Raw genomic sequence first — 24,866 nt, forward strand, 5'->3', positions numbered from 1 at the left:
TTAGTTTTAGGTCAAACACTTGAACCATGCAGATTGCAAGTGAGTGCTTGAAATCGGAAAGAAGCATCAGATTAAATGTTATTTTGCTGTTCCGTTTTTTATTTGTGGCTTTGTAATTTGTTGGTATAGCACCATATCATTACTAATAGAAATAAATGATTTTTATGTAGGTGGAGTACAACAGTCCTTCCCTATTTTCCTGATGATCCTGCTGTACATAAAATAATATACTCTGTGGTGTTGTATGATACACATACATCTGACGATGTGGATTTGAATGAAATTGTAAAAGAAAAGATGCTAGAGTCTCTTGTTGTGAAGCTTCCTAAGGTCAGTAAATTTTTTTGTGCTTCAGCATTTCAAATAATTTGTAATGTATTTACAAATAATTTGTGCAAGTAATGTGGGCATATGATTTTTCTGGGAATATCGTGGAATTCCGCGTTTCTCAAGATCATTGGTTTTTGAACCTTTGTTAATCAAAACTTATAATCCATCAAAAATTTCATGGAATTCCTCAATTTAAAACTTAAATTTTTTGAGTTTCGTTAATTTCCAGTGACGAGGCGCTTATCTATAATATGTGATTTTTCTGCTAATGAACAGAAATCCAAAAGAAAGTTGGATTTTTTTTTGGCGGATTTTTAAATATTTGAAACCACATTGGAATCCTCTCATATCGCGATTCCTATTCACGTGCTTTAAATATCAAACATCGATTTTCATATTTACCTAGTTTAAGTTACACGTTGTGATTCTTCAGTGTTTAAAAATCATACATTGCGATTCCCATTCACACGATTTTAAAATCCAATATCATGATTTTAGAAATCCAGCATCTTAATTCATATTCACACAATTTTAAAAATCCCACATCGCGATTCTTGTAAGAACTAAGATTTTTATTAAATTAGTTACTATAAAGGTGTGATATTCATCATTGGTAAATAATTTAATTATAAATCTTACTTTAAAAAATATTTTAAATATGAAACATGTATGGTATATAAATTGATATTTTAATATAGATGTTTTGCACATAAATTTTTAAGAGTTTTTCACTTTGTGTCATAATCACCCCAGGTTGATTTAAATATTTTTTTAAGAATTGGTTTAAGATTTAAAATCTTTGAAAATGAGAATGTTAACATGTTTTATTGATTTTCATAATATTAAATTTATGGTAAAGTTATTACTTCCATATCTTCTTGTTGTGAAATCTTATATTTTTGAGTGGAAAATTTAATTAAATTATGAAGTTGACCTCCAACTTGAAAGTATGAGTAAATTTGACCTCCGAGATCGATCATTTAAGGGTTTTATCCAACACATTAGATTTAGAGAAGATCTTAAATATCTCTTTCACTGCTTTCTTTTCTTCACACACCTGCAGCAGAAGAAAGTGGGACTTTTTTCTCAGCAAAAGCAAAATAAGCAAATCACTCACGCAATCTATCCTTATGTAAAATAGTTGCAATACCTCTTTTCTACTTTAACTTTTATAGTTGTGATCAAATTTTAGGATTAAATTCTAATAAAGGATATAACTTTGAACAAAACAAAATGTAAGATTTTTATTTATTTTATAAAACTTGAGTGAGTACTGTTTGTCTACGATAGGTACTCTGACAGACATTCGTCTGGAGGGGTGACGGTGACTATGGTAACGAGGTATGATTATTTCAAGTAGGGGTGCGGGTCCCTCTTTAAGAAATGTATCTTTAATGGTCCCTCTTTAAAAAAATGTATCTCATTTTACGCGGAAATAATGGAAGTTTTTGATAAAATAATTATAATAAAACAAATGTTTAAAAGATTTAATTTTTATTGCAAAATTAAGTTGTAAAATGAAAAACAAAAATGTTAATGCCGTACAAAGTTCAAACAAAACCCGTTTTAAAGTAAATTTTATTCTGAACAAAATGGCTTTTAAAAAAAAATGGATTGCAATTCCATAAAGTTATAGCTTTGTTCGCGAAACGCTGCACCACGGCGCGTTCTGCCACTCCACTCCGCTGATCACCCAATCGCGCTGTATCAGTTGATTTGGAGGGAATTTAAAAACCTGAACTAAAGTTTCACAAAATAACAAACATTATATTAAATAATAAATTTATAATTTTAGGTGAATAATTAGTTATTTATAATTAGTGATTTATAATTTATTTACATAATTTTTTAAGTTCAAACTTGGAACTAGAAGAATATATTTTATTTATAACTATTTTATCAAAAACTTCAAGAACTTCCGCGTAAAATGAGATACAATTTTTTAAAATCCATTTATTCTATCCTTAGATGTTTATTTTTTAAATAAAAAGAGCTTTAAAATGTAATTGTTAACATCTTGTAAAATAAATTAAATTAAAAAAAAAGTCGTTTTGGGCTATTGTTTTGTGTAATATATACTTTTCAAAAAAAAAAAACAAAAAAACAAAAGATGTAAAAATTATGATATCAAATTTTGGGTGTAACCGCTATTAAAATGTTGACTCAATGACAAATTAAAATTGTTATTTCTATGTAATGATTGATAAATAGGATATGTATGGAAATTGTATAAAATTGTTTAAGGCGAGCTCAATGTTTTATTAATAAATAACTCATCTATAAATTTATCATACATAGTAAATTGGTTATTAAGAAAAAAATAAATAAATAAATTTGCTAATTAAAAACTGTTAGAATTATTTTTTTTAAATAAGTAATGAGAAAAACTATACAGGTTACATTAAAATACAAGTAAGAAAATGTAATTTAAGCAAAAAAAAACTTAGATAATTTCAGATGGTTTGATGGGTGCAGATAAAAATCATCGTTGATAGTTTTAGATTTTATCCTATATGCGGTAACTTGCTTTCAGTTTAAAAAAAAAAGTCAAAAATAAATAATAAAAGCAAAGATATTTAATATTTTTTCGGCACAGATTACGTGAACTATTTCTATTTTCAGCAAAAGTTTTATTTCCTTTTAAAATCAGAGTTAATAAGTTTAAGCACTTCACTTTTTCCAGAAAACTCAAATAATAAAAGAAATTAACTGCTTTAAAAAATGTGCAAGTTTAGATATTAAACCATCTAATGATCAATGAACATTCATAATAAATATCGTAACATTAAAAAAAACTTGTACTTCCCCTTAATGACAGAATTTGTTCACTTTTTTCCCTTTGTATTTAAAAAATAGCAACCGATTGAGTAGAGAGAATCATTTCAAGTAAGAAAGAAATATCCATGTGAATCTTAAAAAAGTTATTGAATCAGATTAAATAAGTCTCCTACTGGTGGCTGAGTCAGCCAATCTGGTATACTTCCCATACAAGCTATCATCGAAGCTACCCTCCCTAAAATGCCCTCTTCTTGTTTCCATAGCACCAGACTGTCGCAGACTTTGTGGCGGTCAGAGTACCTATCGTAGACAATCAGTAGAATACTTTTAGAAATCTTTTTTTTTTGTTTCTTCTGGGGTCAAAACTCATGACTTCTGAAACTCTTAAGAAATTTTGTCCAGCTTACTACTCTAAATTTAATTCCAGAAATGTAGTTTTCCTAAAGTGTAATTTTTTTTTATTTATTGATGTTTTTTCATTTTAAGGAAATTTTGAAAATAAGGAATTTTAATGTCTAATAAGGGGATTTTAATAACAGAAGTGACATGAAGCGAATCGCTATATCCACAAAATTCAAACGAAATATAAGATTTGTGCTAGTGATCAAACTTATAATTTTAATCATTTGATTTAAATTGTTGATGTCCTGATTTTAAATTTTTTTTTTTTTTTTTTTTTTTTTTTTTTACATTTGTGCTAAAATTTAATATTGAATTATGTTTTGTTACAGCTTTCCGTATCTTCCGGTGGTTATTATTTAAGTCACGTTGAAGATTCTGGTGAAATTTACTTGAGAAATATATCTGATGATAGCTGGCTGGAAGAACAACTTGAGAAGCTTTCGCCATCTTTCGAGGTGAGCTTTTATTTTAAGAAGGAAACAGAAAAGGAAAAAAAAAATTTAATCATTCCGAAATGTAGTCTTAAATAAAGCTATGATTTAAAAGTAACACAAAAAAAACCTACTGCGAGTGAGTGCCTTATAAGCAAATACAACTTAAGTAAGATTTAATAAAGCAATGTTTAATAAAATTTATCTTTAATTAATAAAACTTTAATCTTTAATTAATATAACTTTAATAATTAATCTTTAATTAATAAAACAATGTAACAAACAAACAAAAATTACCAAGTTTTTACTTTGTAATTTTTCATACCCTTTATTAAGATCTGAATTAATATATTTAGTTTTATCAATTCGTAACTATTACTGAAAGAAATAATACTTACCCATCTGTCGCAAGCTGTGGCCTGTTTATATTGGACATTAAACCATACTCTTTTTTTTTTCTGCTTGTCTAAAAAGAAGTTTGTTTAAAAAGTAAATAAAATGCAAACTTTGGAGGAAAAAGGATTAAATATTTGTACTTAGTACTTTAAATATATAAAATGCTAAAAACTTCCACCATTAGAGTTGGTAGAATTATGATTATCTGAAACAAGCCCAGATTAAAGAATCACATGAATATGAGCAACTTTTGCAGGTCAAAAATTTGAATGTATCATTTATAAAAAGCTTTTAGTAATTTTAGCTTGTACATACAATGAATTAATTTACAATTAAGAATTTTTTGAGCCCCTGCTCCTATTTGTGCAAAAATTTCAAATGATCCTATGTTCTTTATGACAGTAATTTAATGGGGCATATCCTTATTGGATCAATTAGTATAAGGGGAAATTAATTAGTATAATATTCTATTATCACTTTTTTCTAAAATTACTTTGAATGTTAAATTACGTGCATTCAGATAGGTTTTGTTTTGAAGTTCTATATTGTAGTGGTTGTCAAGATTATGTAACTCAAAAGAAAGAAGAAACATAATGAAAAATATTAAATAACAGCTCTTCCATTAAAAGTTATGACTTTGCAATGCATTATTGTTTTATATAATAATAAGAGGAATTTCATGAATTTTCAGGAATCTCGTTCAAAAGCTGAAACAATACCCCATGACATGATCTTTGCTGCTAAATATGAAGATGGTTTATGGTATCGTGCTGTTCTTACACAAAATCCTAGTTCCTCAATAGAGGAAGACAAAGTAAGTAACAGAACCAAGATTCATTTGTCTTTTTTTTTATGAACCCCTTTTTAAAAAATTACAATTGCTGTACAGTATGGGACCCCTAATCCGGCATCCCGAAATCCAACAGGACCCGAAATTCGGCACTTAATCCGACCTAATTTTCTTTTTTAAGAAATTTTTATTGATTAGAGAAAAAAAAAATCAGTCATATTTTCTTTTTATTTCGATTTTTTTTTCCTCTTGAAGTAAGTAAGTACAGTAGAACTCCAATTATCCGAACTCCAACTATCCGAATCGCTTTCAGAATTCCTATGGAAATATGAAAAGATAAGTTTCTCTTTTTTTATTCTTTTTTTTATATGAATGAAATAAAATTTTAGTAAAGCCAAGGAAAGATTTATGCAGAGAAAGTTTACAAGATAGGACAAAGATTTGTGAAAAAGCTAAGATCTTAGCTGAAAAGCTGGGTTATTTATCTTTCAAAGCAAGTAACGGCTGGCTAAAGAATTTTAAGTCTAGGCACGGTATTCGTGAACTAGATTTAAGTGGTGAAAAGTTATCTGCAGACTCCCCAGCTTCTGACGAGTTTATTGAAAAATTTAAAGTTATAGCAGCCTCTTACGATTCCGACTTCTTATACAACGCTGATGAGACTGGTCTAATATGGAAAGCTTTACCCAAAACCACTTTAGCCTCTAAAAGAGAGTGCAGTGTCAAAGCCTCCTAGTGCTCCAGGGCATAAAGCTAGTAAAGACCGCGTTACTGTGCTTAACTGCCCGAACTCAACTGGGAGCCATAAAATACCCCTTCTGTTAATAGGGAAGTCAAAATGCCCAAGAGCATTTAAAAATATCAAAAAACTTCCCCTATTTTATAAAAACCAATAGAAAGCTTGGATGACTGCAGCACTGTTTACAGATTGGTACGATAAAATTTTCATTCCTAAAGTGAAAAAAAGCCAAATATCTGTTGGAAGTCCTGTGCTTTTGATTGTTGATAATACACCAACTCATCCCATAGAAGAATTGTTGAAATCCTTAGAAGAAATCCCTAAAAACATTTTTTCCCCTCATTTCCACTATACAAACAGTAGTTATTTAAAATAAGCATTTTTTTTAAAAAAAAAATCCAATTATCCGAATGGGGTCCGGTCCCGATTGATTTGGATAATTGGAGTTCTACTGCAACTATATTTTATCCTTTAAAAATAAAAACATGAAGAGAAAAATTAATAAATCTGTGTCAAACAAAACATCTATTCCTAAAGGAGTTGAAATTGAAAAGTAAAAGCATCTGCATTTCCAATGAACAAAATAAAGAAATGCAAGTTGGGAGAAACTGATCAATCAATCTTGACAATTGTGCAAGTGCTTTACTGGTTTGTCCCCACCTTTCCCTCTCCTGTTTGACCATAAATTAGCCACACCCTTATGGCATTGAAACTTCTTTCTCACTTGGTGTACAAAATGAATTCTATCCCTTTTGCTGCTTTTTTTTAAATTGGATTTATTTATCTTTTTATTAGTTATTAACTGTTACTTTTTTTGTTACTTGCTAACTTGTCTATTTTTATCGTTATTAGTTGTTTGCTTCTTTTTTGTAGTTATTAATTGTTAGTTTCTTAGCATTAATTGTTACTTTTTTTGTAGTTCCTTGTTAGTTTTTTTTTTATATTCCTTTTGTTTAGCGTGGTGGGCGTCTTTTGTTAAAACAAAAAGTTATGTAAACGAAAAAACGAGCACAATGATCTCGAAATTATTTCTTTTTCGGAGGATTCTGATTATTTCATCTTGAATTATTTCTTCTTGATTATATCATATAGATTATTATTTTAATTAATGAAATTTCTAAAGATGGGACAGTTTTAAATTCACCCCATCAAAATCTACAATTGAAACTTAGCTAAATTTATTGGTTTTTCTGAAATTAACAGCGTAATTGAATTATCGTAATATACGGGCGCCATATTGGAATTTCCGGAAGAGATCCGAAATTCGGCAAATTCCGAAATACGGAATTTCGTCGGCCCCGTGAGTGCCGGATTTTGGGTCCTATAATGTATTAGCTTTATTATAGCTCCTAATTCTTCAAGATTTCTTCATTGTTTTTTCATATTTTAGAAAAATTTTTAGAACTAAGTAAAGATTTTAATAACAAAAACAAAGCAGAATAGATTTTTATTCAAGATTATTGTGTGTCTGTAAAGGTATAAGTATACGATGAAAGTAAATTTATAAAGTGCAGTAAGTTCCAGAATATCACCAATTCAATAAACGAGAAATCTCAAAAAAACAATAAAATTCAAACAACAAAACTTCAATTTTTTTTTAAGGGATACAAGGTGAATGGGCTATTAATAAGTTTTATTGATATAGCTATTCTAAAATCACCTTTTCTTTCTATCTTTTTTTTTACTTCATGATTTAGGTTTTTTTTTATTATTGCCTGGAAATTTTTTCAGTAAAAGGCTGTAATATTTATACCTGAGAATTTTGAGGTTTCAGTATAAGAAGAGATAATTAAGAAAGATTTTTTTTTGTGTTTCCCTCACATTTTTCTTCATTTTAGCCACTTTTTTTTATATTTATCTATTGTAAATAATTTGAATAATTTTTATTTCTAACTGTAATAGCTTTTTTCCTTTATATAGTTTTTAATAAGCGCTAATTGGGATATTTCTTTATTTTTGTGGGAGTATGGCATTTCTTCCTCAATAAAATAAGTAATATCGAATCTTGAAATAAGTTGAGATTTTACTGTACTGTTACATTAACCATTGGATTCAGGTTAAATTTCAGATGTCAGAGAGCAGGATGCTTTGTGGACAGCGTTGTGCACCGTCCACCTTTACTTCCCCAGACCCACATGGTTTAAAAATCACATGAACTTTATGAGCCCAGGCTTTTGTCCTTTTTATTTAGTGTATTCTGAATAAAAATCGGGATTTTAAAATGGTACTTTTTAAAAATAATTGCAACACACTCTAATGGACAAAAAATCAGATATTTTTAAGTAACAGTGAGCATGTACAGCTTCTCTATCTGTGATTCTATTAATTGCTCTGCTAAATAATGAAATAAATCTCAGATTTTTTTTAGACAAAGAAAGATACTATTTTTTTACAATTATGGACTTAAATCTTCATTTAATTAAAAAGAAATCTGGAATTTTCATTATTTTTTATTTATTTTGAGAAATTTTTATTTGGAAATTTAAAATGTCCATTTTTTGTTATTATAACTTAACCTATATGCATAACATAATTATAAAACACTACAAACTAATTTTAAAATAAATTCCATTCCATTTAATCAGTCAGAAGTGGGAAGTTTTGTGGTCTTAGTTTGAAGTTTTTTGTAATTAGTTTTAGAAAAATGTTTTTAAATACTTTGTTTCTCTTTGTTAGTTCTAAGAAAATCTTAAAAATTCCTGAATTGCAGGGGGATATTTCATATTTTATTTGAATCGAATGTTTGTGTCTTCTGCTTGATTTTTTTCCCCACTACTATGGTAGTTATTATTGCACTTTTAATGGTTTATTTGGCAAATGTATATTGTATTTGTTGATAATAACTTTAATCTTGTAAACTCTCTATTTAGAATTATATATATTACTGTTTTTATGATAAATTGAATCTTAATTTTTAATGAACTTTATTAATTTATTTGTGATCTCTTTGATTTATTATGATAGTTAACAAACTGGAAAATATTATTTTCAACTGTAACTTTATTTTAGGTTGAAGTCTATTTCATTGATTATGGAAACAAAAGTATTGTTTCTAGTGATGAAATTTGCAAACTGCAACCTTTCAGTGAATTTTTATCTATTGTTGGACCACAGGTATTTATTATATACTGTACTCAGTAATTTGTTTCCATATTGTATGTTGCATCTAATATATTTATTTTGTTTTGTCGTCATCGTCGCTGAAATCGGGTAAAGGCGCTATAAAACAATTATATCATTGTCGAATGTTTCAGCAGTTGCTTTTTTATTTGTTCGATCTTCTTTGCTTGTGCTGGGAGAAAGGAAAGTGCTGCTGACTGTTGTGAATTGCAATTGTTTTAAACAGAATTATCATTAAAAGATTGTATGAAGAATTTGAAGAAGTGGAATAAAATAATTTGCTAAATGATTTTTCAAAGTAAACTATTTAATCTATGCTATATCATTGTAAACACTAACTAGTTGTAGTGCCATTTATGTTTATAAAATGAGAATAATTGTTAAAATGAAAAAACTAAGAAGTTTTACTCCTGGTACTATTGTCTCTGTCGTAATTTTTTAGTGGAAAACATTTGAATACTATTTTATTTTTTGCAACAATTAGTTTTTTCAACATCGTCGGACTTATTGAAAATTTAAATCTCAATTTAGCGTATGTTTTATTATTAAATTATATTTGTAATTATATCATTTATTTTTTAAAAACTGAATTATGAGTTTAAAGGAAGGAAAAAAAATATGCTGTAATTTTAACTGGCACTGATTTAGTAAAATGCAAGACAAAAGAATAAGAGCATATGGAAAAAAATATTGTATAATTAATGGGATACTTGGGTGCTCATCCGATCTGTCATTTCCATAAGCAATATCATTATGTTGGAGCCGAGATAAATGCTATCTTATAGGCGTGTGGAAAAGCCCCCCCCCCCCTCAACAAGTTCAATTGATACAACTCTTCCTTTTANGTAAAATGCAAGACAAAAGAATAAGAGCATATGGAAAAAAATATTGTATAATTAATGGGATACTTGGGTGCTCATCCGATCTGTCATTTCCATAAGCAATATCATTATGTTGGAGCCGAGATAAATGCTATCTTATCGGCGTGTGGAAAAGCACCCCCCCTCAACAAGTTCAATTGATACAACTCTTTCCTTTTACTGCTCTAATTTTGAAATTTTCTTACTTGTCAGAGAAGAAATAAATTTTCTGTTCATAGTAAAAGTAAATATTTTCCTAAGAGCAATGAAATCGAAATTCACCTATCACGTTAAACATTATAAGTACTTTAAAGCATTGTATCCATACACAATTTGGCTGGGAGTCGAAAATTAGTTCACATTAATGAAGTTCGACCGTGTACGTATATATATATGTAGATATATAGCGCAATAATGACAAAAAGGATTAAAAGAAAACAGAGAGAAACAAAAGAAATTAATAAGTTTTATTTACTGTGCCTAAGCTGCAAATATATGGAACTCATAAAATAAGTTTAAGATAATATAATAAAGATAAGATCTTTATTATATCATTCTCTATATTTTTAACTTATATACAGTTGTACCAATACCATTATTTTATGTATAGATATAAAATAGTTGCTTTAGTCGCCTTAAATATATATAAAAAGCTTAGCGAAAACCCGATATAACTACCTTATTGATTAGATTACCTTAGTATAAATGCCTCATGTATATGTATGTGCAGTGTAACTAATAGTTTCTATAATTTAATAAAGTTAGCTGTGTTTTTATTATTTTTTCAGGCCATCAAATGTGAGTTGTATAGTGCTTTGCCATCACCAGATGCAGAATGGACATCTGAGGCAGTTTCTAAGCTAATGGAATTGGCTCCTATTTCTGAAGAACTTCTTATAAGAGTAAGACATAGTTTACTTTAGTTTAATCAATTTTGTTACATGGCTAAAAAAATTATGTGCCACAACTGCAAAATAAATAAAAAAATGTTACCCTAGTTTCAAGTGAGGCTAAAGTGTGTGTTTATGGTTCATAAGTTTATGTTATTTAGCAGACGGGAAATTCGCTAACGAGACAGGGCCTTGTTGTTTCAAACAAATATCCTCCGTGTGCATAAACAAATTTATTGCAATGATAATGCATTAGTTTCCTCAACAAGGAAAGTTATGAAAGTATTTCGGCAATATATTAAATACTATAGAATGCAAACATTTTTATTTTGAACATCACGACTTGCAATAATAAATGCATTGCAGATTTTACCCCATTTTAAATATTTTATTCATTTGTAACCTACTGTACAGTACGCCAAAAAATGGACTACTCTGAATAACTTTTGATCTAACGATCAGATTTTCACGTTCTAAGACTCAATCTTAATGATTCGAGGTTTGACCTCAAATATGCTAATTAATAAGACTATTGCCCTGTTACGGTTGGGTATAGAATAAAAATGAAAAAGTNTAAATTAAGTCAAAAGAATTAGTATTATTGATTAAAAAAAACAGGATATTTATAAATAGGCTGTGACCTAATGTCACAACTATATATGCAGATGATATTTTAAGTTACGAAATCAGTCATAGAAGAGTACATTCTCTGAATAGACAACTTTTTTTTGACGCATTCGGATTTTTGACTGCCAAAATATAGGAAGTAGCTGCAATCTGGGAATTATGGTCCTAATAATTTGGTCAGGAAAGCCCTCCTGAGTTTGGTCCCCTTAACGTTAAGTTTACTTTTTGCACATTTTGCTATATCTTGAGAACTTAAGCAAAAAAAAATTTTTTTTACGTATCTAAGGGTCAGAAATCTGAATCCGTCAAATAAGAGGTATTCAGATAAAGCATGTTTTTGTGCCTGACTTCATAACTTAAAATATCGTCTGCTCTTATTATTTAGCATATTTGAAGTCATCCTCTAGAGCCATTAAGATAGAATCCTAGATCAAGAAGTTCCAATCATTAGATCAAAAGTTATTCAGGGTAGTCCGTGTTTTTTCCCCCGCACTGTACATCCCAAAAAGAAAGACTAAAAATTGTAGTTTAAGGTAGGTTTTAAGAAAATTATGAATATCCGGTAAGATTTGGAAACTCAACTTAGATGAATGGAGGGGATGGAAAAATTCACATGAGTGTTATTTCAAAGTAAAAAGCCTAAAATTTAAAAAGAGAGACAAGGTTCAAAAATGGAACTAATGTTAAAAATAATGATTTTGAAGAAGGTTTAGAAATAAACACAGTTATTTGGGATTGGAAAGTATTTTCTTCAGGGAGTGATTTTTTTATACATAAATACTTTACTATTTCAATCGAGAATTTTAATGACATTTTAAATCTCCATTAACTATTCTCTATTTTCATTTAAGCATGAAAAGCGACTTTTTAGTACTGATTTTATTTTCCTCATAAACGTAATTCGTTGTTTTATTATTTTACAGTCATATTGTAAGTGCAATTTTCCTAGGAAATTTTCTCTAGTTTTCTAATACGCCATCAGAAAAATTTTTTAAAAAAAGTCATGTACTAAAAACAGGATTATTCTGGGGGGGAAAATGTGTCTCAAAATAAAGATTCATGTTCAGCGCCTCCAAAAAATATAAATGAATAAAAGCTACTGTCAATAATTTCAGTTAAATTCCTCTGTTACCTAGATTATTTCTCATATTATCTTGCTTTATTTAACTTACTATTATATTAATTTATTTAGGTTATAAATGAAGGTAGTGGGACTACTCTTCCTCAAGTTAACTTGTATAAACGTACTTACCAAAATGGCGATTCCTTCATTATATCCATCAATGAAAGTCTTGCAAACAAACCTGAATTATTCAAGTATGTATACTGTTTTGATTTAAAATTCATCTTTTGTTTTAGTTTTTGACATTTCCATGTAAATTGCTAAATAATCAATAAAATTCTTTTCCTCATCCCGAACTGAAATATCAAGCAGAGTTTTAATATTGTCAATAGTTTTTGAATTATTTTTATCAGATTTGAAAATATTTATTTTTGCTCCCAGATAGTAAAAGATTTTAGCTAAGGTCTTTTTTCTCCTGCTACTTAATCTTATGTCCGTAAATGAGCAAGAGGTCTCACTTTGTTTAAATTTTTAATTAGTTTTGGGGTAATTAAATAGCTTAGATTAATAGTTTTTATATGTAACAAAAATCTCGTTTCTCCGCAAAGACTGGAAATCCATTGTAGAATTATTTCTCTTCTAGTTAGATAAGATATATATGATTTTATAAAAAATAGTCCACATTTATTTATGTATTTTACTTTTTGAATTATATATTTTTTTTTATATTACTGTTCTTGCATTTTGCTTTAAAATATTCATAAAAGTATTTGATCCATTTTTGTGAATTAAAAATGTAGTAGTTTTTATATAAGTTGGACTAAAGCTGATCATTGGAGACTGTGATTGAAACATCCCTGAAAAATAATCTGAAAAACGCCATCAGCCAATGAATTCACAGATCTACTGGAACTGTGTTTTAAAATCTGTTTGCTTTGAGACTGAATTAACTTTAAGGAAAGCAGCGTTAGTACTGCATAGTAAAACTTTTCTCTAATTTGACTTTATTGTTAAATAAATTTTATAGTTAATTGATTTGTAACATTGCTTCAAATTTCTTTCATAGAACAAGTCTCCCTACGCCCAATTCATCAGCATTGGTTGAAAATATTATCCCACCACCAGTTCCTAGGTCTGCCAATTTATCCAGATCCACCTACTCAACCCGAAGCTCTTCTAGTCCAACTACACCTTCCAATTTAACGAATGAGTTAGTAGATTTCTTCTTCCTCACCTCATAATTTTCTTGTTATTTCTGTTGCTGTGTTAACCATTTATTTCATCATTTTAAAGCTTTAAATGGGTGATGACTCCTGATAATTTAAAAAGTCCTGATGCAGTTGATGCGCATAATCTGCAACCTCTCAAGCTTTCAGAAGTTCCAGACATAGGCCAAATATTTGATATCTTTGTTACAATGTCTGCAAATCCAGACATTTTTTACGTAAGTTATTTAATTTTTTTTAATTATAATTTTTTAAGTGAAATGAGTTATTTCTGATTTTTAAAACATTCAAAAAAAAATTTTTCAGAGAAAAAGCAATCTTTATAAGAAAATTTTAGCCATAGACCGCTCAAATATTAAATAAGCACCTAATGGTGATGGAGGTTGTGATTTGCTTATTTTTGCTGACCTGGGGGTATGAGCATTGCTTTCGTTGGACATTAAAACCCTCTCATTTTCCAAATTTTCCTAAAAAAAAAAAAAAAANAAAAAAAAAAAAAAAAAAATGCAGGACAACATAAAAGACTCCCATTTTCAAGACTTGCCAGACTTGAATGACAACCCTAGGCTACTAGATTAGCTTCAGGGTTTGTTACATTATGTATCCAATATTTTAAAATAAATATGATATGAAATGAATATGATATATTTTCAGACCAAGAATGCAAAAAATATTTTAAAAAAGTAAATCAAAGGATTCTCTTTTTTTTAAAGATTTCTAGTATAGATTGTGCCTGTGTCCATCTACTGTACCTTCTGCAAATAAATCTGTGTTCAAAAAAATAGTTAAGAAAAATGATATTATTTGTTAGAAAATCATAATTTAAAAAATCAATTGGAAGCCGAAATATGCCATATAATTTCTCAATTATTCACTGCTTCTTATATGTCAGCTGGACTATAAAAAATATTTTTATAATTGAAATAATTAAAGATTTTCATTCATGTAATATAGTTATATGTAGATGAAAAAATCATCTGAATACTTTTTCTCCATTGACTGATTAGGCTACTATTTTTTATATGTAAGGCTACTGAAACAACTATTTTCCGTTTCAGCTACTCTAATCAAGATCCTTTATTTAGTTTTAAACAGTAGTTTAGTTAAGCTGATAAATGTTAGTTTTTATTCTGTTTAGGAAAGTAAGAAAAAACTGATTGCTTTCAGCTAATTTGCATATTGTCTCATATAAATTCAATTTAAACTTCTGCATTTTCAATAGCACAGACTTTATAATTTTATGTTAAGCAATTTGAAAGAATGAGGAAAATTTTCCAATTGCCACTTCACTTGTCACAATATGATCAATCTTAAATCTCGAAAAATTCAATTTTTCAATTGTCATTTCCATAATGTAGGAAAAGTAACCATTTAAAACCCAATAGTTGATACTAATAAAGCAATGATAATAATAAATGGGGCACAAAGTTTATCAAACTTTATATTGTATGAAAATGGATATATAGTTAAAACTTATTCATATAGAATTTCATGTAGAAGCTAGTAAAGCAAACACAATTATGTGTCTGATACTAAGTTAATGAAACCTATATCATTTAAAATTAAGTGCAATAGTTATAAATTGTTCATTTTAAAAATATTATAGTTTAAAGGTGATTTTATTCTGGGGGTACCTCAAAATTACGGATTTTTAGTATTATCCATCTAAAAATTAGGAGCATTCATATGATTCTTCTGGCACTATCTCGTAATTACACTTTTCCCAAGACTATTGGTTCTCTGACTTTCGCTAATCAAAAACGAAATTTTCTCAGAATTCTCAAACTAAAATTCAAATTTTGTAATGTTTGTTAATTCTCGCTAACAAAGATGCTTACTTAATTATTCCGGCAATATGATTCTTTTGGTTTGGCCGATTTTTGCCATTTAGAATTGTGCTGGAATCCGTTAATATCGCTATTCTTATTCATGAATTTGAATATCAAAATCAATCTTCATATTTATCTAATTTAAAAGTTTCACGTTGCGATTCGTATTAATGTGATTTAAAAATACAATGCCACGATTTGTATTTACATGTTTTTAAAATTCAATATCGCTTTTTATATTCACATGATTTTAAAAATTCAGCATCACCCTTCTTGTAAGAGCTAATACTTTTCTTAAATTAGTTACTATAAAAGAGTCATATTCTACATTGGTAGGTATTTTAATTCTAAATCTAATTTTAAAAAAGTATGTTATGTACAAAACATGCATGATATGTAAATTGATATAAATTTTTTGCAAATAAATATTCCAGGATTTTTCACTTAGTGTCTCAACAATCTCCCCCGAATATATTGTATTCCTCTCTGTTTTTCCTATAGCTTTCTTTTATTAAAAACCATTTGATTTTTTAGATCCAGCCTTTAATAACTAATAAGGAGACAACTGAATTAGGTAGTCAAATGGATCAGTTTTATTCTTCAGAGGTAATATTTATTTTTATTCATACATATTTTGGACACTTTAATTACTTTTGCACTTGCCCTTTCTATTCCTGAAATTTCTCTGCTCTTGAATATTTTTTGTTGTAGCAGTATTCTTCTTAAGCGTTTTTAAAAGAATGGTACACTCTGGTTGCCCTTTGATCTTATAGGTGTGTCCTCCGTGCACTTTTTGTAAAAATTAGCTGCCATCCCTTAAAAAATCTGCCTTTTTATTTTATTTTTCCAGAAAAAAGTTGTTTTAATCAAAAGTCTTCCAATTGAAAAATTTTTATGTTGTCTAGTTATATACTTACAATTTGCATGATATTCGGCCATTCTTGTCTTTTATTTTTGTTCTGTATGGCTCTGTAAATCATAAATGCTGTGTCAAACTTCTACGGCTCATCCATCCTCCCCATGACCAAAAATGTCCTTGTACACTGCTATAGGGCACTGCTCTTCCCTATTAATGAAGGTATCCTTTTTTTTTTTTTGCCTAACAATCAGTGTTTTTATTTATCTTAATTTCATGTTTTCTATCAATTATTTTCCAAAATCACATCAAATAGGCTGAGAAATAGTTTTATTTCAATTTAATGATTTTTAAAGCAGGTCATTAAAATTACCATTCAACAGCTACTACCAAATGTAATTTTCAACAGTTATTAAAAAAATTATTTAGATTAATAGAAGTATCTGTTTAAAGGGACACAAAGGGTAACTGTTCATTAACGGCCCCCAAGTAGTCACACGCTTCTATGAAATTCCTTTTGATGTGTGGCAAGAGTTTGCCATAACGGATCACCCTGTACATAAACATTTTTTTTTATTAGGATAACTTGATTGAAATGGAATTGAGCCTGTTAAAAGTGAATGAGTATTATGCTGTCAGACATTCAGATGGTCACTGGTATCGATCACAATTGCAATCTATCATAAGTGATGATCCTGTTCAGGTAAGTCTTTTCTTTTACACATACAGTTAAGGTATTGGACATTAAAAATAAAGATTGTTTATTCAATTGTGAGAGGACACATAATTTTAAAGTGGAATAGAATTTCGGTTGTCATTAAAAATCTTTAAAAATTTTCCTAATGGCTAATAGAAGCAAATTTTCTAGTGGCCAATTTTTTTCAAAAGCAAAAAAAGTAACTAAACAGCAATTGGCTTTTGAATTCCTATTAAAACCTAAAAATTATGATTTGAAGTGAATATTTATATAACAACTAATGAACGGCATTAACATTAATTGTAATATAAAGTAAAAACAGAAAGTTATTCCATTTTTATAATTATTAATCTGTTAAGTTAAAGCAGAAATTAAGTGTCTATTACATTTTTAGCCGTAAAATTATTATTCAAAATGAGTTATCATGTGGTTTTATAGTGTGTTAATTGTTTCTTTCCATTATACATGATGCTTTCATATTATTTTTAAAATGTTGTCTAGGCGAGTTTATTTTGCGAATGATCCAACATTATAACAACAACAAGAAAATGTGCAATTCCTGATACATCACTTAACTAATCCAAATATATTTCTCTCCTGTACTATAAATTCAATGAAGCAGTTTATTATGTTTAGTGGTGCATCTTAATCTGATGGTGCTAAATAAATAAATCTTCAATTGGTAACAAAAAAAAGTATATTTGTTTTGCATTTAATTAAAAATAAATGAAACTAGAAAACAAAAGCGTTTATCAATTTAAGTCACTGTTGTTCTTAATAAGATCATATTTAAAAAAATGTGCAATAGGGTAGAATAAAGCACACCATAAAAATAAAACATGACAAAGTGCACTCAATTTTATAAAAATATTTTATACTTTTCTACTTTTTAGAACATAATTAGTTCTGAACTAATTGCACAATTATGTTTAATAACAAACAAATATTGTATTCTGTAATTTAGAAGAAAAAAAAGAAACTGATGTACCACATTCTTATAACAGATCAGTTAGTAGAATAATTTAATTTTATGCCAAAAATAATATAAATGAAATTCTGGTGTTGGATTTCAGTTAATATCAAAACTCTAATAAATAAATTTGTGTCCGAACTTAATTCCCTTAGATACAAAAGTGAAAAAATAAAATGTCTGCAAACAACTATTTTCCTCCATAAATATTTATTAAAGAAACAAGAACCTGACTAACTCTTTCCAACATCACTGAAAAATAAAACATACCAGACATGGCTAAGCAGCACCCTTTTTAATTCAAAGTTAATGAAAAATCGATAATTTACGAAATTAAAATTTTGAATTCAATAGATTCTTGTTGTGTTCAGTTTGGTAGCTTTTCATTCATTTCTAGCCATTTTCATTTTGCTATCGTATGTAATGTTATTCCTATAGAAATTTCGTTTATCACTAATTATAAAAATTTCTAGTTGAAATTTGGAAAATTGCGCCTTAAATATGCAAATAAATGTATTTCTTTAATAGCCATGCTTATAGCAGTTCTTTTTTTTGTTTTTTGTTTTCAGCTCATACACTAAAAACAAATTCAAAACTTAACTACAAGCTACTCCAGACCTGTAATGTAACTGTCTGGCATGAAAGGTAGTTTTAAAGCTTTAATAGATTAAAAACAATGAAATTTCAGTCTTCACTCTAGAGATTTTTAAAATCATTTTTAATTTTTCCACAGTTATATTATAAGCATGCAGGCACAGATGTGGAGGTGTCCGAACCAAACTCCTTGATAATAGAAGGAATATAATAAAAGGGGCTGAAAACCTACATTTTTTTTTTTTTAAAATTACATTGGAAATGACATAATTATTTATAAAAATTTAAATCCAGATTTTGAATCCACTTCTTTTTATATAAATGTGAATTGAAACACCTCATGGTAAAAATTTTTTAATTCAAACAAAATATGTTTATTTTTACCCTTAAATTTTAAAGATTTATAAATTTATGACAATCATATTTTATTCTTCATAGAATATTTTGCATTAGCCAAACAATTGCTTATAAAATTTAATTTCAGAATAACTTAATAAATTTAAAGTTTTAGTATGGTTAGTTGTAGATTTGATGCCCCTTTGGACTGGAAGTAAGAGACCCCTTTTGCCTCCACCCCTCTGCACGTGACTGAATCAGGGTTCAATGAAAAGTTGGGTCGTTAAGGGTTCGATGGCCTAAAAAATTTGGAACCCTTGATTTAAGCACACTGTGCATTGTTATAATTACAGTCTTACGCCATATAAATTCGACATAATCAGGGATATTTTTTACGATTGCTTGTGGTTCCACTGTGGTCAGGTTATTTGTATGAACAATTTCGTGAGACATTTGCCTGAGAATATGAGGTATACTCATCAATACAATGTTACACAATCCATAACGTTTCGTAATGTAATATTTTTACAATCTCCTATGAGTTTTTTTTTTTTTTTTAGATTCTTGTGAACTACGTGGATTATGGTGACCTTTTGACAGTGAATATGTCTCAACTTCAGAGCCTCTACTCCAATTTTAGACATTTGCCTTGCCAAGCAATCAAAGCATCTTTAGCTGGTAAATAATTTTACTATTATTAATCTGTATAATAGTTATATACAACAATAAATGTTTGTGTGTCCCTTTCATCTTGTTTATCTGTAGTTTGATTGCAATGAGATTTTGCATGCTAATAGTTTGCAATACTAGAAAGATCACATGTGGGTTGTTATAAAATTTTTTTTATCAAGGATTCATTTGTAGTTTAAACTATGGATGATTCTTTTATAAGATAATTTGAAGGATTTTAGTTTACTGCTTTATTTGATTAAAAATGAGTTTCGCTAAGAGTTTAATTTTTTTTTATTGTTATTGGTTTCTTAAATCACGTGAGCACAAGAATGAGAATCAATGTGAATTGTTTTGGTGCCATGTGAGGATGATGTAACCTTATTTTTACATTGTTTATAGCTGTGCTTTTTAAAAATGTCTTTATAAAGCAAAACTATGTTATCTTTTTACATACCAAATTATTAAAAAATTATCCGAAATACGTTTTTATCTCATTAAATAAAATATATTATACACTTAGACAAAAAAATTTTTTAATGTTAAGTATTTTCTAATATTTAAATGTTTTATTTTATAAATAGATTAAAGTATTAGTGAATCATTACAAAAGTGTGAGAGACTTGCATGCAAAATTGATCGAAATAGAAAGCTGAGAAATGAGGAATCATAAAATGGTGTACTCGAATGAAATATCAGTAACTAAATAGTTCCACGGGTGACGCTCAACTTCAAATAATCATGTTTTATCAACTTGTAATGATAAACGGAAAATCTTATTACAATGTCAGACAAGTCCCAACATGAAATTTTGTTGTTTCAATGTTATATTAAAATATTAGTGATGCTTAAAAGTCTGGTCGGTACATAAAGAAAGTTAAAATTTATCAGGAGTTAAAAATTGAAGTTGTTTACTGAGTGCAAGCTCTTCATAAACCAGGGTTGGCTATGAAGATACCTATTTAAGTCAGGACACTGGAAATAACCAAAACAAATTAAGCAAAATAGTAACTAAAAATAATCAATAAAGTTGTCTAGCAATAACTATCATAAAAAATAGCTTAAATTCAATCATACAATTTATTATAGCACAAAAAATGAAGATATATATTTTTTTAGCTTTATACAGAATTTTAAAATGTATCTATCATATTTTATTTTTGTTAATAAAATTTATGCTATTTATAATTGTCAATTCAGTATGTGGTTTGTATCTTTAGTGTATAATTTATTAATATTGCAGTTAGGGATGTAACGAATATTCGGCCACTATTCGGCCTAGCCGAATACTGAAATCATTTGGCTGAATATGAATATTATTAGATATTTGGCTGAATAAATTCATAATAATAAAGAAAGATATTTTTTTAAATGTGCTTTTAAATATATTTAATCACGAATATTGCAGAGTTACATTTCACTGCATTAATTATTAGAAAATCTAACATTTATTCAATTTAAGTTGTATAATACATAAGTGTATTTAATAATGTTACTTAAATAAAAACGTTTTCTCGTTGCAAATTTATCATCATGTGTATTTAAACAAGCATTGGAATCTTTTACATTAAAATACAAATATATATAGTTTGTTAAATAGAAGTGTGAATACTATCTGAAATACAGAAAGTTTAAAAAAGCAAATTTGTTAATATTTATTTCATTTTTAATTTAAAAATTATTTAATTACAAAATTAAAATTTCAAAAGTGAAACTTTTTAAAAAGTTCTTAATTTTCTCGGTTTTAATAATTTTTCTGACAAAAAAGAAAGTTAAGAATACATTTAACAGTAGTAATGAGTTCTTATTTTAAATAAAATAGCATATAAATTACAAGAATAACTATAGCTAAAATATGCTATTATAAATTATTTCGATTTATAAAAGCCATATTGCCTTGTTATTGGCATCAAGATTTTTAAATTATTACAAAAAATAAATCAAGTTGTTAAATTCTTTTTAAATATACAAAGATTAAAAAAGCAATTTTGTAAATATTTATTTCATTTTTAATTTAAAATATGAAAATTACTTTAAATACAATCAAAAGAGAAATTTTTAAAAAGTAAGTATTCGGCCACCGAATATTCGGTATTTGGCCGAATATTCGGTATTCGGCCCCATCACTAATTTCAGTATTAATAAAATTTAAATTTGACTATGTTATTTTAACAATTTTGTTAAATTGTGTTTTACTATATTCATTTAGACGAAACTACTATTGTTTTAACTTCTTAAGAAACTCATTCAATGAATTTTTTTCCTTATCATGGTGCGCAGGGTTTTTAAAAAGTGCTTTAATGTGCTTATTTTTGATTTTAGTTTTTTAAAAGCTCTTAAAGGTGCGTTTTTTCATTGGGTGTTTTTAAAAAGTGCTTAATTTTCCCTTTTCAAAAATGAGATTTTTACTTTACCATTTTGATTTTCGCCACGTATTATGCAAAAGCGTGCTTTTCACATTGTTCTATCAAGGTTTTCACAATTTATCCAACCACAATCCATTTCGGCATACCAATAGCGTTTCAAAGCACCAATCATTTTACATGTTTGATGAAATACTTGCGAGTCTGCGTGTCCGTCTACTGAGCAGGGTTCTGTAAGATAATTGCACTCTCATGTGCAACTCTGCAGCATTCTCAATTTTAGGCTTCTTTTTTCACCCTCTGATATCGAACCCAAAAATCTCTTGAATATTTTATAATGGCTAATATAATAAAGAAAAGAGTTCTTTGTCAGAAACTAGTTATTTTATAATGATCATAAGTCTTTGAAATTTATTTTGCATATTGTTAATGTATGTAGTGCTTAAAAGTAATTTTGAGTGCTTAAAAAGTACTTAAACGGTGCTTAATTTTTCCCGACTAGTTTCTCCTGGATTCATTAAAATTCTTCTCGTTTTGGTACATTTTAGAAAATTCCCTAAAGTTGAGTCAATTTCCTAAAACAATCCCTATTGAAACAGAGTTTTTGTACAGATTATTGTTTACTAGAATATTTAAAGAAGTATTACTAATATATAATGAAGCCAACCTCATTAATAGAAATCAGCTCAAAACTTTTTTGTTTTTTTATTTTTTCCTCTTGGTTTGGAGGAAACCTATTTCTTCCCTTTTTTTTTCTACTGTCGAAAAAACATGCCATCCGTTGTACTAATTTTTTTCTTTCTTTTAGGTATTAAACCTGTAGAAAGGGATTGGAGACCTCTTCACTGTGTCGAATTTAAAAACATGGTCGAGGAAAAAGTATTTTCTTCAATTGTGCGCAGAAAGACTTACCGAGAATCTCGTGGTAACAAAGTGTTAGAACTAGAACTGACTCTAATTGATGTTAGTGTTCCCGGGGAAGATGTGTACATCCACGAGACTCTGATAAATAGGGGAATCGCCAGGCCGGCTTAGAATCAAATAAAATTCTAAAAACATAGGACTTATTATTCAAATTTTGTGATAACTAGTTTCATCTAACTTTTTTATGAATGCGAAAATACAGATCCGATTTCAGGATTTAACAGACTTTTTTCCAATTATGATGGTTATCAATAACTTGATATGAATACACATTTTTTATGAAGTGTAAAGAGATTGTTCAAGAAGTGTTTTTGATTCAGGTTTATTTGTATTATAATGTCTGTGATAATGTCTAAAGAAAAGATGTTTGGAAATGAGTTTCTGTCACAGAAAAAAAGAAATGTGTTTTAATAAATGTTTTTTAAAGTAATCTTTAAAGTTTAAAGATTACTTAGTATCTTAGAAAATATTAAATGTTGGCTCTCTAAATAGTTCTTTCAAAATCAAATACGTCATTGCCTTGTGTATATAATTTTTTTAAGGTTGTTTTTTTTTCTTTCTTTTTTTTTTCTTTGCTTTAGTCAGATGCTTTTTTGATGTTTACTGAAACCAGGGTTCATGATTTTAAGTTAAATTTTTTTAAATGTGATTCAAATTCAAATGTTTAAAATAAATTGTCACAATATATTTAAAAGTGTTCTGCTGCAGGAAAAATATAGCAATAAATAATGCTTATTTTATAGCAATAAATAATACAATTTCTATACTTCATTTAAATAAATCAATATAATTTATTTAAATGAAGTATAGAAATATATGAGTATATTCTAAGAAACGAGTTAAAGTATGCAAATTTTAAATCCAATTTAACAAGAAACTTTAATTTTGAAACAAACTTATGCTGTCTTATGTAAGCACTGGAATTTAAAAAATATCAAACAAAATAATTTTTAACTTTTCTTGAAGCTACATTAGAATATCTTCATAAAATTTCAGATTTAGAAATTAATTTTGCATTCTGAAAATACAGAAAACCTAAAATTTTTCTGATATTGTTTCGTAAGTGCTCAAATTTATTATACATTAATACAGACTATAAAAATCAAGAATTTTTTTTTTAAGGGAGTTGATTTAAATCAGAAAACCCTGGTTGAAACAATGAAGAATTCTAATTGTTTTATTTGTTTGTCCTGTTAATTGTACTGTAAGATTTTAAATTCTGAAAGGAAACTAAATAAATATTTTACTATTAAGATGTTATGTATACTTTTTGTCTTAACTTGTGACACAGTGTTTAGGATTTAAATTAAATAATTAATTCACTATTACAGTTGAACCTGTATTATCCAAGGTATTTGAAATCGAATCTGCTTCAGATAATTGAAATACATTAGGCTCCAGATTTTCAGGTCCACAGTTGCCAAGATTCCATACTACCTATCCTTTGTTTAAAAATTTGAAATTTAGGAGCCTACCATTGTAGTAGGCAGAGAAGACAAAAATGAAGAATGCTGAAGAGGTATTCTCTTTCTATCGAGTCATAAATGCTCACCTTTGTGCTGTTTATTAATAAGTATTTTTGCATTAGTAATTAATTATATTTTATAACCGTCATTGAACAGCCGACCTAATTTTTGGATTTACGACTACTAATATTCAACTCCGTAGCCTTGTCATTTTGAACCCAATCCAGAAGACAAGGGAACTCCTGAATCAAGTATTGGGAAAAATTTGCCTTTGTGGAGGACTTCCTGGTGAAACTAACCCCCATTTGTGTTAAATGGAGAGGAAGAAAAGAGAACCTGTCACTGTTAGCCTGACTGCAAGGACTGACTCTAACCCATGATCCGTCTACCACTGAGAAAATTTCACGTCAGCACTGTGGTCGGTGCAAGCAATACGATGTGGAATTCGTATTGACCAGCCATCGCCGGAATCGAACCCCGGTTCACATCATTGGAAGGCGAACGCTCTAT

At 28.2% G+C, this 24,866-nt stretch overlaps 1 protein-coding gene across 1 annotated transcript in view; it reads left to right on the top strand.

The window, feature by feature from the left end:
* Window positions 1-24,143, top strand: part of LOC107453656 (tudor domain-containing protein 7 tapas) — a 62,125-nt gene extending 37,982 nt beyond the window's left edge. The window contains exons 16-27 of the mRNA XM_043039678.2: window positions 171-330; window positions 3,840-3,965; window positions 5,029-5,151; window positions 8,876-8,980; window positions 10,635-10,748; window positions 12,556-12,680; window positions 13,493-13,636; window positions 13,720-13,870; window positions 16,016-16,087; window positions 16,918-17,040; window positions 19,495-19,612; window positions 22,775-24,143. Of these exons, the coding sequence (XP_042895612.2) occupies window positions 171-330; window positions 3,840-3,965; window positions 5,029-5,151; window positions 8,876-8,980; window positions 10,635-10,748; window positions 12,556-12,680; window positions 13,493-13,636; window positions 13,720-13,870; window positions 16,016-16,087; window positions 16,918-17,040; window positions 19,495-19,612; window positions 22,775-23,001 (1,588 nt within the window). The 3' untranslated portion in view covers window positions 23,002-24,143. The remainder of the gene's footprint in view (window positions 1-170; window positions 331-3,839; window positions 3,966-5,028; window positions 5,152-8,875; window positions 8,981-10,634; window positions 10,749-12,555; window positions 12,681-13,492; window positions 13,637-13,719; window positions 13,871-16,015; window positions 16,088-16,917; window positions 17,041-19,494; window positions 19,613-22,774) is intronic.
* The last annotated feature ends 723 nt before the right edge of the window (window positions 24,144-24,866 follow it).

The sequence above is a fragment of the Parasteatoda tepidariorum genome, chromosome 5, assembly GCF_043381705.1.
Source record: "Parasteatoda tepidariorum isolate YZ-2023 chromosome 5, CAS_Ptep_4.0, whole genome shotgun sequence".
NCBI lineage: Eukaryota > Metazoa > Arthropoda > Arachnida > Araneae > Theridiidae > Parasteatoda > Parasteatoda tepidariorum.